General features: G+C 34.9%; 1 protein-coding gene across 1 annotated transcript; it reads left to right on the plus strand.

Annotated features, from left to right (window-relative positions):
* The first annotated feature begins 1,677 nt into the window (after positions 1-1,677).
* Positions 1,678-15,066, plus strand: LOC119634603 (cadherin-89D). The gene is made up of 15 exons (XM_038028852.1): positions 1,678-1,711; positions 4,851-5,161; positions 5,229-5,684; positions 5,752-6,005; positions 6,070-6,706; positions 6,776-7,099; positions 7,170-7,333; positions 7,393-10,506; positions 10,952-11,020; positions 11,094-11,357; positions 12,059-12,240; positions 12,330-12,609; positions 13,773-13,916; positions 13,977-14,180; positions 14,244-15,066. The coding sequence occupies exons 1-15, from the start codon at positions 1,678-1,680 to the stop codon at positions 14,539-14,541; spliced, it is 6,735 nt and encodes a 2,244-aa protein (XP_037884780.1). The 3' UTR covers positions 14,542-15,066.
* The last annotated feature ends 86 nt before the right edge of the window (positions 15,067-15,152 follow it).

Raw genomic sequence — 15,152 nt, forward strand, 5'->3', positions numbered from 1 at the left:
AGTTTATTAACCCACTTTATTCTTAGAAGGATTGCCAATCAAGCGCAACGACCTTAACCATCATAACAGCTTGGGATTACGCTTGGTGTTCCAAAAAGGAAGGACTTAAATAGTAAAATCTGAAAAAAAAGAAAATCGAGAAAAAAACCACAAATTTAACAAATTGCAAAGGAAAACAATGAATTTTCACTCGAAACCACAGGATATTAATTTTGGGAAATTTTTTTTCGTTTTATTCGCTACAACGACAATCGTACTCAAGATTACTGAAGGCAAGTTGTAATCGATGGTTTGGTTTATGTTTAATTAAATAATGTTTGTTGGTGGGCTCGGTTGATTGCCTCATCTCATCTCGGACATCACAACATCTATGCAGACGCGCGTACAGCGTATCTATCTTTATAAAATTGAAAATGATTTTCTTTGAATTCTGCAGTTAACACATCATGCATTTGTAACGTGTGGCCTTTTGCATTAGCAGGCATTCCGATATCGATAAACACGTTTGTCGCTTAAATCGTTTGTATCAAATGATCCGTTAAATAACCTCGTTTTCGTGACGTTTTACGCATGCGTACGCCTCTTGCTGGCAGTCGTACACTAATACTTTCACAAGGAGATGTTGCATTCGTTGCCTCATGTTTGTTGTTTTTATTCGATTACACTGCACTTGTTTTATTTTATATTTCTTTTTATATTTTTCTTCAATTAATTGTAATTAAAACACTAAACTTGCGTTCATATGAACGTTGCCTATGTATTGGAACGCACGGCATGTCGAACATGTTGAAATGCATGGCAATAGGATAATAAAATGTTTGATTTATGCTTTTTTCTCAACAATTTCAACTTAATTTAGAGACGAATTTTTTCACATTTATTTTTTTCCAAGCATTGATTAAGATTGAATGAATACGTAAGCAAGGACGAACGTAGGAGCTTCTCAATTGGGAGCAAAGAGTTGAACGCGGCGCTGATTTACTTACACTAAACTTCTGGCATGGGCGAAATGTTCTGCAAGCCTCATTACCATATCAAGTCAGAGCAGCGTATGTTCCTTTACTTTTATAGGTGAAGTCGAAATTTTCCTTATCCTCGCAATAAACGATATCGTTTATTGATCTTATTGCTTTGTATGAGCAATGAACAAAACCAATTTAGTTACACTGGTTCATAACGAAAATCTGTTCGCGATAAACTTTACTGCTTGTTCTTCACTTGTTCAGTTAGTTTTTTTGTTTGCACAAATAGTAGGTATCAACAATTCGTTTTAAACCATTTAAACTTCTTAACTTGTTTATATCTTGAAAAATATTTAAATTTATCAAGAGTCACTTCAACTTTGATGCAGAATCACTACGGCATCATGATGCTGCAGCACCTTAGACTTGCCAATCTTAACGAATATTTTATATCCTTATTAAGCTTACATGTATTTCGTCCGGCGTTTACGTTGCACAATTATCTGCGATTATATAATCTATAATTTATAAATTTTTTATCATATACCTGTTAAGATTTCTATTGGTTAGCAAGCGAAACAAGCAAAAACGAAAGTAAATCTCGCTGTAAATCGCGATCATTAAAAACCATTCAAACCATAAAATATGAAAATATTACAAACGCTAGTTATTGCAAAACTGTTATAGCATTAATGTCTGCCAGTGGATCGCTTTAATGGCACTGAATGCTAGAGGCACCGTTTTCTTAGGTACGTTATTATTATCAATTTTTCAATTCATCAATAAGTCGATATTTTTGACACGTTTTCCTTTTACAATTTTAGAATTCGTTTATTTCAGTCTCTAATTAACATTAGCAATAGCGTTAAATTAAAAACGAAATATTAATTTATGCAATCAGTGAAAGCTTATCTTTTAATATGATTTGGACAAATACCAATAATTACGTACAAATGAAAAAATAGTATACTACCTAATATTAGATACGGTATTTCCCTCATGATAAATTTGATCGTAAGGACAGGTCAGAAAATTCAATTTTTCATCATACGTTTCCTTTCTTGATCCTGCACTAAAGGTTAAGAAATTAACTAAAGCGTTCAAAAATTTTCACTTACATTGTGTTTTTAAACCGCGCGACCATATTGGCTCAAGTCCGTAATAGAAAAGCTGAAGCAATGTTCTAAAGAACTAAAAAAGATGTATACGTCTATGCTTGAAAGTCTCATCTTTAAAAATTTCGAAACAAAATGATGAAAAAATTATTTGCAAGACTGGTTACAGTAAGTGAATAAAGAAAGGTCGTTTGAATTTTAATAACATATTAATGTTATTAACTGGATATTGATTAAAATATGAAGAGCAGAGCGACATATGTTTTTTATTTAAAAAATGTATTGTATGCATTATATTTTTGATTTTCCATCTTTTATATATAATTTTAAAGAATAAGCTGGCACACTTAATCATAGTGTTGCTTAAAGAAAAAACAGCAACACAAAACAAAAATAAGTACGGAAAACGTCAACAACTATTTGTAAGCTAAAAAAGGTGCCGAGATAGGATAGCGAAGACCTAGAACAAGAGCAATGGTTGAGATTGAATATGAAAAGAACTTAATAATGGCCGCAAGTTGGGCAATCCTATCGTGGTCAAATTTTGCATAAAATGTTTACGGATGTCCTGTAAAAATGTAAAAGCCTCTTGTTGATTGAGTACAGTTCGTAGAGAATTCAACAATATTTTTTATTCATTTGTGAATGTAGATAAAACATAGATATGGTTAAATATGTGATTTCAATTGTTAAAAGATTTCATCAAACCAAAAGCAAAAAGCACCATATGTATATCACCTCTGTCCCTTCTATTTTATACCCTTCTCTGTACAAGCGTAGCTTGACTGGGTGGCGTAAGCAGAAAGAAAAAAATTAAATAAATAAAAACCGAAATATATTCATATTCAGTAGCTGCACTCAGACTTGGAGACGAAACTCTTTTTACTTAGTTATGAACACAAGCAAACAATAAGACCTAAACAATATTTTACTAACAAAATTCTCTACGATCGTGTGAAAATATTGCGATACAATCACATTGGCGGTATGCGTTAAAAAATAACCCAAAAGCAAAAAAAGGTTATTTTCTACTTCTTGTTAAATATTATATGCTGAATCTAAGTTTTCAGTCAGAAAGGCAACCACAACCAACAGACGAACAACAAAAGAAAATCGAGGAAAAAGCAAACTTTCTTTGTCAACAGAAGTAAAAAAAACGTTCAGCCCCCCTCTCGCTGCCAAATGCAAGTAGATTCATTTTAGATACTTTTCAGCAATCGTGAGATACGTGTGTCAGTGCAGATTATAGAAATGAGTGAATATTGTATTTTTTTTTCTTTTTTTATGTTTTGCTTTTTTTAACATTTTTACGAAATATTGTTGTTAAATATGTACAGACAGATGAATTGTATTCCGACACTGCGCATCAGATGCATAGTGGCACATATGCCTCAGCAAACGCAAACAAATCTCATTTGATATGTGTATTATTCCCACCCTCATGACATAATTAAGTAGAGTTTATTTTTTATTTAGCAGTCGTTTCGCACTGCTCTGCATTTGTAGGTAAATTTAAATCAAACTGAAACAAAAAAGTAAAAAAATTTTACTTGAAATGAAGTCAGTAATTTTTGTCGTTGATGTTTATTATTATCACAGCCTTTTACGTGGTCTTCCTCCAGGCATAAAAGAAGAAAAAAACGAACACGCAACTGGTCAGAATGCCTTTCTTTGTCTCTGGCGACTTGGTTTCCGTACAACTAGTTTGGTTTAGTTTTTTATACCCATCTCTAAGGCTATATGAACTTTATTAAATGCTTGTAATTCATAAAGTTGTGGACCGAAAAGTGCACACATACACATATATGCTCGCAAAGATTAATTAATTCTGTATAACAAAATCGACTCGCCTGCCTGTCATCCTTTCAGTCAGCATGATTGCAATTTGTCAGGCGTCTGCTTAATTCAAAACACTTGCTTTTTCTCAATTCTTTTTCTCTATTCTCTTTTAGGGTGAATTTGAAAATGAGCGAAATCGCGCGAAATATCTAAATGTGATATCTAATTGAGACGACATGTCAGCTATGGGTGTTAGTGAATTCGGCCTTAGCCGAGTATAGATTCTTTTATTGTGTTGCCTTGAGTGTGCTCACGCAGCTTTTGTGAAAAGACAGCACGTTTTGTCTTTGTTTTGGCAGAATTGTAAATTTTTTATTTTTGTTGCCTCACATATAATTAGGGTTAAAAAGGAGAAATTCCGCACAAGTATTTGTGTTAACAATTTAAATAACACGTTTAATGAAATATATATAAATCATAAGATTTGCACTTGATGAAATTTGAATAATTTTTTAACACGGTATGCTTTATAAAAATTATAGTTTTAAGACAAAGTTCCAATTTTCCTAATTAAGAAGGATACTACACCATATTTTTGTTATGCCGTATCTCCCCTCTTTTAAGGAAACTGAAAAAGGAAAAAAGAAGAACAATAATTCGACTAGTGGGAAGCATTATATACTCACTTCTTTAAACATTTAATCAATAAGATGTTTGTGAAAATTTTCACTTTGAAGCTTCAACCGATTTTAATAATTATAGCAACAACACTTTAGCATTGAAAGAATCTTGGCTAAATAAAACTTTTTTATTGGCGATGTTTTTCGTTTAAGTAGAAAATGATAATTTGTAATCAATGCCACCAATAAAAATTTTTTCCCTTCGCCGGTTTTTTTTCAAAACTTCAGGCTAAAGAAAAAAGCTTGAGACAATGAAATTTAAAATGATTTAATGGAACTCAAACTATAATAGGTTTAAATATCAACCATTCCAGGTCATCAAGGCTGCGTTTTTCATGATGGCGTGTCCGCAGAAAGTGAAGGCGTACGTTTTATACGATTACGAGAGGACGCACCGATCGGTAGAGAAATATTAGCTCTTAAAGCTTTTCCTAGATCAAAAGTTTCATTACTTAGCACCGAAAATAACGGAGATCACAAATACTTTGCCATTAGTGAAATAAATAATACGACAATTGTGATCTCACTGATACGATCAATAGAGGATTTAGTGGATCGTGATGTACCAAAAAATTTATTAAAATTTCGCATCGTATGCACGGCGAGAAATGAGAAACTGGAAGAGGTATGTGATTAAAAAGAAAAATAATAAAAGAAATTTTCTTATGATCGCATTTCTTTTTTTTTAATAGGGAAGCTACCTTTCCGTAACGGTTTACATCGAAGATGTTAACGATAATAAACCTGAGTTTCTTAACGTGCCCTACATTGTCGACATTGAAGAGAACACCATGTCGGGCACAATAATTTTCGAGGGTATACAGGCTTTCGATCGTGATAAACCTAATACACCGAATTCAGAAGTTCACTTTAGTATGTCTACAGTACCCGAGCAACTATCAGCTGATGGCAGTCCATATTTTTCGTTAAAAAGTCCACACAAACCTTTGCTTATTTTAAAGAAAGAACTTGATTTTGATAATGGAATACGTTTATTTAAATTGCCATTGTTTGCCTGGGATCGTGGCACTCCCGCAAATCAAGTAAACACTACGATTACGATAAACGTAAAAGATGTTGACGATTTACCACCAAAATTCACAGAAGGTGTTTATCGGACAAGAATCAATGAATTTTATCCAATAACGGTAAAGCTTTCCTGGCATAATTCTTAGCAAAGGCTTATATTGCTTGTAATTTTATCTATGTCTATAGGGGATGCCAATACGTATACCTTTATATTTTAATCCTCCGATCATGGCTTTCGATCAAGACTCTTTGAATGCCTCGTTGATTTATGATATAATATCGGGCAATGAGAGAAAATTGTTTCGCGTTAATCCGCACAACGGCATCATGTATTTGCAAAAGGAAATCGATTTGGAAGAGGAAAGCTTGCCAGGCAATACTTTTGTCCTGCAAATTGAAGCCCGTCAAAAGGATAATCCCTTAAGAAAGGCTTTGGCTAGGTGGGTATATTAAATCATTTGTTATAAATTAAATCGTCATTTCATATACGTCATTTTCATGCAGGATTGAAGTTGAAATTTTGGATCTTAATGACAACATACCTGAGTTCGAAGCCGATTTTTATAATATTTCCATCGTAGAAAACCTTCCTACCAGTTTTAGCGTACTACAAGTTAATGCCCTTGACCGAGATCAAGGTGAAAATGCAGAGTTCTTATACAATCTGAAAGAAGAACCTGAAGCAGTTGGAGCTTTTCGTATAGATTCGCGTACCGGTTGGATAACGGTAAAAGATGATCGTTTGCTGGACCGTGAAAAACGTAAAGCGGTACATTTAGAAGTAGAAGCATTGGAGCGCACGCCCTCTTACATGGATGAAAAAAATTTAAAAAAAGCAAGCCCTAATTCGGTTAAAGTCGAGATAACTCTACTCGATACCAATGACAATACACCGAAATTTGAAAATGGCAACCTATACGAATTCAAAGTAGCAATTACAGCGCCAATAGGCTTTCGAGTTGGTCAAGTTAAGGCCGGCGACCCGGATGAGGGACCTAATGGGTTATTGACGTATGAGTTACAAAGACCTAGGAAGCACGGTTATATACCGTTTAGATTAGATAATAGAGACGGCACCATATATGTAGCAGGACCCCTCAGAAGAGGACGTATAGCAGTGTTTGTAGAAGCCAGTGACCAGGTTAATAATTTCTAACTGTAGAATCCACCCATTTGTGTAATTATTACTACTGTATGTTATATGTTTCAGCCCGTAAATCCTTCAGAACGCAGGTTTTCCTTAGCTGTTATAACTATTGAAGTTTATGCTACAATTGACGATCAAGCTATAGATTTCGTTGGAGCACCTTACGAATTTTGGATTGGTTCGAGTGCCCCACTTGGTACCTCAGTAGGACAAGTTCGTACAACGTTAATCTACGACAATGATGACGAAATTATGTACGATCTGTTGCACACTTACTCTGAAGGCGTACCCTTCGCCATTGAAGAGCGTTCTGGTATTATTACGGTTATTCGTGAATTAACCGAATTTCAAAGGACAATTTATTACTTTGAAGCCGTAGCTAACTATGTAAGCTTGCCTTTGACGATTTCTCTTCTACTTAGATACTCATTTAACTTTGTCTTAATCGCTTTTACAGCTTTTTGCAAATGCTTCCAAAACTTTAAAACTATCCCGCAGCTCTTCACCATTAACCGCGATGCCAATAGCTGATTTGAGCGATGAAGGAGTTTTAATAACGAACGTTACTATACATGTAATAGCGAAAGCAGAAAGCAAAGTTTCTCGAAAACCTGTAATAGAGTAAGGCTTTCATGGGAGCATGAGATAAAAAAAAATTCTATTAATTTATTCGATTGCAGGGAGATAAATATGAACATTATAAAGTTCCATATTGAGGAAAATGTCGCAGGCGGTATAATTGGTCAATTGCTTTATAAAAACGGTGTTAATGTGGGCAACAATGATTTGGACACTTATCGTAGTCTTTCAGTGATTTCCAATGCTACCTTAGGTTCGAAAATGCGAGCCCGCAATCAGAGGACAAATCTAAGAAAAAGGACACCTCGTCGTTTGGCTGGCGAAGCTAATATGAAACTACGTTACATTATAGCCAACCAACAAGAAGTGGTCAATAAAATCACCATAACAGAAGACGGTACTTTACTCACTTTGTCCGCATTAGATCGCGAGCAAAAGGATAAATATGACCTCACGATAATTGTGGAATACACCAGCGGTTTAGTCAGCGGTGCTGGAATTTATCAAGTGGAGATTACGGTAGACGATGTTAATGATAATGCTCCGGAATTCAATGACAAAAGCTTCGTGGGCTTGATTAAAGAGAATACTGAGAAGGGAATTCAAGTAGCTCTAAATAAACCAATACTCATCACCGATGTCGATTCGGGACGAAATTCGGAATTTAAGGTCACCATCCACGGCGATTATAACGAGTTATTTAAAGTGGAATTTGTGGAACAAGAAAATGCGACAGTACTAAATTCCTTACCTCTAAGGGCGGATTTATTTACTGTTCACAATTTTACCGATCAATGGACTGATGACTTAAAATTTATGGAATTCCAGTCCGAATTAAAACCAATCAATTTGAAAATGAATAATCAGCCATTTTATAAAATTACGTATACCGGCTTGAGACCTTTGGACCGCGAAAAGGATCAAGTTTATAATTTGAAATTAGTGGCCATAGATACAGGCGGCCTCAATACACAAGCCGTTATAAACATCCTGATAAGTGACGTTAACGATAACGCTCCGATATTTGAGCGTATATCAGTATTTAGAGATTCACGTATAGAAATTCGACAATACACAACCGACATGGAAATTGATTTTGTTGAAAGTTCTTCTCATCTTATGCCAGTCTTAAGTCCTGCATCGCAAGCTGTGATAGTGGCTCCATATCAGATTCCTGGCTCTCCCAGGCTAAACGATGAGACTTCGTTTAATTCTACTTATCAAATGAAAGCTAGGGCACGTGCTCATGGCCTTGCGAAATCACGCAGCGTTAGAGCTATGCATCCCTTAGGAATAATTAAATGTCCGTTATTCGCTATTTACGAAAACACACCGTTGAACACCAAATTGTTGCAGATGACGGCCTCTGATGAAGACTATGGTCGTAATGCTCAAATACACTACGAAATTATTGATGAGCAGGTAGAAAGGCCAGCCGGGGGACCAATTATTCCTAAACTGACTGGTGTTAGGCATTTCGTAATCGATAAGCTGTCCGGTGTAGTTACAGTCAATTACCCACTTTCAGCAAATATTGAAGTGTGGCTGAACGTAACAGCCTCTGACATTGACAATCTGAGGGATATCACTTGCTTGCGCTTTAGTGTAATTGATGTAAATAATCATGCTCCTGCTTTCAAGAAATCATGGTACAGTTTTGATATTGAAGAAGGCGATTACAAAGAAAGCGTTTTAGGGCAAGTACTGGCTGTTGACTTAGATTATGGTGAGAATGCTAATGTTTCCTATTCGCTAGTTGAGGATGAGCTACCCTTTAAAATCAAGACGCTCTCAGGTGTTATAAAAATCGTCGGGAATTTGGATCGCGAAATTAAAGATAAATACAATTTTCAGATTAGAGCAATCGATAATGCCGAACCCTTTTATCAAATGTCTGCCTCAGTGGATGTTGAAGTTAACGTGCTCGATATTAATGATAACAAACCAGAATTTATTGGGTACGATGACCTTGTCAAAGCTGACGTTTATTTGAATGAAGTGACCGATCGTACCAGACGAATTCCCTTGTTTAAAGCATTTTTAGATCGTAGTGCTAAGCCTGGCATGTTTGTCAAGCAGTTAATTGCCATAGACAAGGATTACGTAGGAAATGGCAATGGCTTGGTTTTATATTCTATTTTACATAACAATCCTTCACCTGTTTTCACCATCGATAGTCGTGAAGGCGTTATTACAACTATATCCAGTTTTCTTAATTATAATATGTACGAACACCTCAATATCACAGTGATAGCCGCCGATTTAGGAAGCCCTTCTCTGTCCTCCACAGCTGTCGTTCTTGTTAACCTCCAAGGTCAAATTAAGGCAGAAACGACACAAAAGCCAGAAGAAGTTGTAGATTGGCAAAATTTAACTTTATTTCAACATCAATACTACGAAATACAAATACAGGAAAATAATGAAGCTCCCACCGAGTTAATGAAATTCAATTTCTCTTTAAACTTCCATACGGAATCTTTGCGATGGTTTTTATGGGTGGAAGAAGGTGTTGACTTCGAGCAAGACGCCCATCCACCATTTGAATTTGATGCGAAACTTACTACCTTGTATGCATTAAAGTCCTTTGATTATGAACTTACTCCCCGTTATAAGTTACGTTTGAGAGGCGAAAGGTCGAATCGCGAAGCTCGCACCTACACTCGTCTCCAGTATCCCGTGACCGACGAACGTTTGGATGGTTTACAAAGTAATGAATGTCGCATTGTAGTAAAAATTTTGGACGAGAACGACAATCCTCCAATATTCAAAGGTAATGGTCAACCGATAATAGCAGTGGTCCCACGTAGTGCTACGTTTGGATACCCAATAACGAAAGTTGAAGCTACAGATGCCGATGCAGGAGTGAACGCCGAAATTCGCTTTAGATTATTGAACGAACCATCGCGTTTATTCGCAATAGACGAATTTACTGGCAAAATACGTTTGATTTCGAATATTGAACCGTCTGATACGCGAATATATGGTTTCGATGTTAAAGCTACGGATCGTGCTGGAGCAGATGATGGTCGTAGTAGTATTGTTAACGTATTTGTTTATATAATTGATGAAAGAAAGCAAGTACGTCTGGTATTGGCGGGCAAACCGATAGAAGTGGAACGTAAAATTGATGCTTTAGTTGAATCATTAAGCGATGCGATAAACATGGAAGTGCGTGTTCGTTTATTGGAGCCTCATATTGGTGGCTTAGAACCAGCGTAAGTATTGACTTTGACAATATATCATTTCTGTTTCTTCACATTAAAGAGACAATTGACCTTTTTAGTGTTGTCAGGAAGTATTCCAGGCTTTTTGAGCTGTCGCTTAATTAAGCACAATAAATTTAATTTGACTTTTAGAATTCAAATTGCCAAGAAAATCAGAAATAGTGGAAACAGTACAACTTATACGACAGCAATCGCTTATTTGCTCATTAGATAAGAATCTGTTAGCTTTTGTTTGGGAAAGATTGTTTTTCCTTTTTCTTAAGTGACTTCTGAAATTCCATGACAAATTAATTCTGGGAACATGGATCATCCTTCCAAAAATAGTTATTTACAAGTCAACACGACTACATTTGGCGACGAAACCATTTTCAAAGTTAAAAGTTTTTAAAAGAATAAAAAAGAATGTTATATGTTATCCTAAACTTTTGTTTCTCAGAACGGACGCATATATTTATGCTGTTGATTATCGTACAAATTCCGTGGTGGATATGGAGAGATTGCAACAGTAAGTTTGAATCGAAAACCAATAGCAAAATTATATTATAAACTAATTATCTTCGATATAAAATGTGATTTAGGTCGTTGGCTGGTCTGCAATTTGACGCTCTGCAATTGAAGCAGCAACAAATCTTACAGCAAAAATATCCCAATGGTAAGTGGGATATGAGCAAAATGATGCCGCGTATAATCGAATTATCACCTTTCGGCCAGATACCGCTTAAATCAGCACATAGCGCGACATTTTGGAGTAGCTTGGAGATAATAACCATAATAATGTTGGCTTTTTGTAGTGTTGGAGCGGTATTGATAGGTCTGTGCTTTCTATGCCTTAAACAGAAACGGTAATTTTTTCCAGTTCTTTTCACTTTTCTAATACAAACGGAACAATGTCGAAAAAATATTTCCCACATTTAAGTCATCTATGGAGACTGATTTTTTTTTTTTTTATTTATAATAAACGAAATCCTAAGAAGAACCTAAACAACGAACATAGTAATATTGGTTTTTAATTAAGATCTGGAAAAACGCTTGACATCAATAAAACGCAACATTAGAAGAAGAAGCACATGTTGTTTTTATTTTCATATAATTCCATGATTGACTGTTTTTCATCAAATATTACTTATTATTGTCTGCACTAATTAAAAAAATAACGGTACTTTTTGTGCAGACAAAAACATGTTTAACCTATTTCTATAATAAGGTCTCCATCGATAGTAAAACACATGACTTAAATGTCTGAAAGTATGCCAACAATTTCAATCATTTATTGCATTTTATGTGTAAACACAAATATATATAAACATAAATATATATGTGTATGCATTTGTGTTTACTTTTGTATTTTTTTACTCTTTTTAATTAACGTCCAACTTGTTTTAAACTCTCTTTTCTACGTTCATCCAATGAACAATCTCGCCTTCTTAACACGCGAATGCAACATTTATCTACCTTTTTATTATTACGACTGATCTATTTCTAATGTTTGTCTAACTATATCTTATATATTTTACATTTATTTACGTTTGCGTTTGTTGAGCAGAGGTTTATGGACTCAACCGGAGTTTCCTTCTTCGGAAACAGGTCTGACATACGCCATAGCCCGAGCTGGTTTAGATACATGTCGTCGCAGGCGACGACATCAACGACAGATACAACAACAACAGCAACAGCAACAAAAACAGCCTATTAAACACCAACTGCCAGTACAGCGCCATAGCCAGCGTTAGTATTGCATTCTTTCCTACTTTCTAATCCTTATATATGATTATATAATTTATGATTACATTTCTCTTCCTTTCTCTTCTCTCTAGAATCTCTATCTTCGGGGAAAACCCAATCAACTGCACTAGCAACACAAAAATTAGATCCAGACTGGTCACAAACACAAAAACATCTGCAACAACAGCAAACGCAAAACCTTTTACATTCACATCATCATCATCATCATCATCAGCAGCAGCAGCAACAGCAGCAGCCACAATCACTACAGCAACAGCAGCCACAACAGCAGCAACTACAACACACCCAACAATTGTATATGCCACAAGTACAACATCAGCATCAACACCATTACCAACATTTAAATAATGAGTAAGTAGCAGCATTTTTATAAACTTATATATATATATATATATATATAGTTCTTAATTCAATTCGATTTATGATTGTGAGAAAGGAAAAACCAAAAACAAATATTTTTAAAGAGTGGCAATAACTAAAGCTACATGGGTGCTCTTGGTAGTGATTGTAGTTAAACGAGTTTCCCTCAATTATTTGTGGGTTGTAATTATTATTTTGCATGTTACACTTAAGTTATGGCATTGTTTAGTTATTGCGGTATTCAGTGAATATTAATGTATGACATATTTACTATTTTATTTTAGCTTTCACGCATATGAGAAGTTGTAAATCTAATGACAATTCCGCTATTGCTTATAAAACTCTTTTCTGTTCTGTAAAGAAATTTCAAAGTTACCTTTGATACCGATTTGAGATAAAATGTAACATTTTTCTATAACAAAGTTTTGGCACTGTCATATGACCAAAAAAAATTTATATAAAAACTTCCTCTTTTACGAGCCTATTGGAATTACGTTCGAGAATTGAATTAGAGAGAAAGGATTTCAATCTATAAAACTTGGGAAAAGGCAAATAAAAAGTCGGAAAAGGCATACCGAATGGACATACGCCTTCTTGTATCTTCTTCTCCACTTCTATCTAATGCTCGTTGCGTCAAGTTAATAGGCGGATTCGGTTTTTCGACTTATGTTCTTGAATGCGGGAGAGTTTAAGCTAGCTTTTAGATTGCGTCTACTAAATATTCACTACAAATGGACCTTTTTTCTGTGACTCACCTTAAATACTATACCATACAAACGATCACATTTAAAAATTGTTAATAATAAACGGTTTTTTCGTAGATACACAGCCGGTTCAAGATTTCTAACAAACTAAGCGTATGGTCAGGTCAACACATACTTTCTATATAAAAGCACATAAGTTATGCGGTAAAGTGTTCTTGATTGTACACGAAGTATTTACTCCCAGAAACGGTATTCCGTACTTTCACTAAATTATATATAATGGTGCTTGTAGAATTAAAAAATGGTATGCTGAATTTTGATTAACCTTGAGCTTGATTGTTATTGCTTGCTTTTAAAATTCAAAATCGTTAAATTGATGCTTAAATGGTGAATGGTAGGATTAAACCTTAAATGATTGTTAGTACATTAAAAACAAAAAAAAAACAAAAAATTTAGTCAGAGACCCAGAGAATACATAGACGTTCCTTTGCCGAAATCTGTAACTGCGTTACGTAATGCTACCGCTTTGGATCAAGATGGTAAAACTTCGCCATTTGTGTTGAAATATAATGCTTGTCAACCCATAAATAATCTGTGAGTGGAAAAATCATGCCTAAATATACATGTAAATCATTTAATGATAACCTTAAGCAGATCTCACCATAACTACGAGACTTCGTTATTTTCTATACATTCAAACGGTCAAGATTCAGGTGTAGATTTTCTGAGTAGTCGCGATTTATATGAAACTTCTCCTGATTCCTATGATTCGCAACATCGCAAAGCGGCTCATAAGCCCTTATGTCCCAGACATGCTAAAGATCACCTGGAATTGAGACAACATAACACCGACTCGAGGTAGGATAAAGGTGCGCAGCATTTAAAATTTAAAGAGACTATTAATTATAGCTTTAATTCAAGTGACAACTATGAAGATTCTTTACAAAATGATGATCCTCTTGTGATTAACAATTGCCGTTCGTTGTGCGATCACCGTTTACAGCAGCGACCGCAGACGGATTTATATGTGAATTCTCAATTCGAAAAACGTTCCTGCGTGCGACATTCGTTCTCAGGTGTTAAAGACGATTTAGTGCAAAGCTCTCCACGCATTTCTTTACGTTCACGTGGTCACATTTTACGAAATTCCATGAACGACTTACAAGAACGTCTACATAATTTGGAACAATCGTTTCGCAAGCCAGTCGTTTTTAAATGAAATATTTAATAGTTACTCTTATAATTTTTATAGTTTGCGAATAATGAGTGCGGTATATACATAGAACAAGTGCAATATTTTGTCCTTACTTTTACGAAACCCTATGTAGCTAATAGGTTGTTTGAAATATTTTTTATTTTAAAAATGTAGTTTTACTGTACCTGTTAAAATATTAAATAAAAATGTTGAAGACTACTTTTCGACATGTGATGTGTGTGTATAAAAAATTTTATGAATGCAATGCGATTGCTGGTGAACACTCGTTGCAGAGTACTGTACTCCTGAAGCGAAACGCAAAATGTTGAGCATAAGACAAAGTTCTCAAAATTTATGAGATTTTCATTAGCAGCTGTTCAGGCTTTTGCGCATTATAGTTAATTACCTTTCACAATTTACTGTACATTGTACGGTGCAGGAAGTCCATGTAATAATGCGCTACTTACGTCATTTTGCCAATATTTCCGTTTGACCACTTTATCTAATCTATTTCAAGAACATATTTTTCTCTAATACGCACTAGAAGTTGCCTAAATCGGATGGGAAAATACCAAATATCTCCTTAGAAATTCAGAAAGAAATGAGCGATGTCTTGTTTGCGTTACAATTTTTTG

This window comes from Glossina fuscipes, unplaced genomic scaffold (assembly GCF_014805625.2).
Source record: "Glossina fuscipes isolate IAEA_lab_2018 unplaced genomic scaffold, Yale_Gfus_2 3, whole genome shotgun sequence".
Classification (NCBI taxonomy): domain Eukaryota; kingdom Metazoa; phylum Arthropoda; class Insecta; order Diptera; family Glossinidae; genus Glossina; species Glossina fuscipes.

Coding starts and splice junctions, on each gene's coding strand:
- LOC119634603 (XM_038028852.1), top strand. CDS start 1,678: ATGGCACTGAATGCTAGAGGCACCGTTTTCTTAG. Junction 1,712..4,850: donor TAGAGGCACCGTTTTCTTAG/GTACGTTATTAT, acceptor CAACCATTCCAG/GTCATCAAGGCTGCGTTTTT. Junction 12,610..13,772: donor TACCAACATTTAAATAATGA/GTAAGTAGCAGC, acceptor AAAAAACAAAAA/ATTTAGTCAGAGACCCAGAG.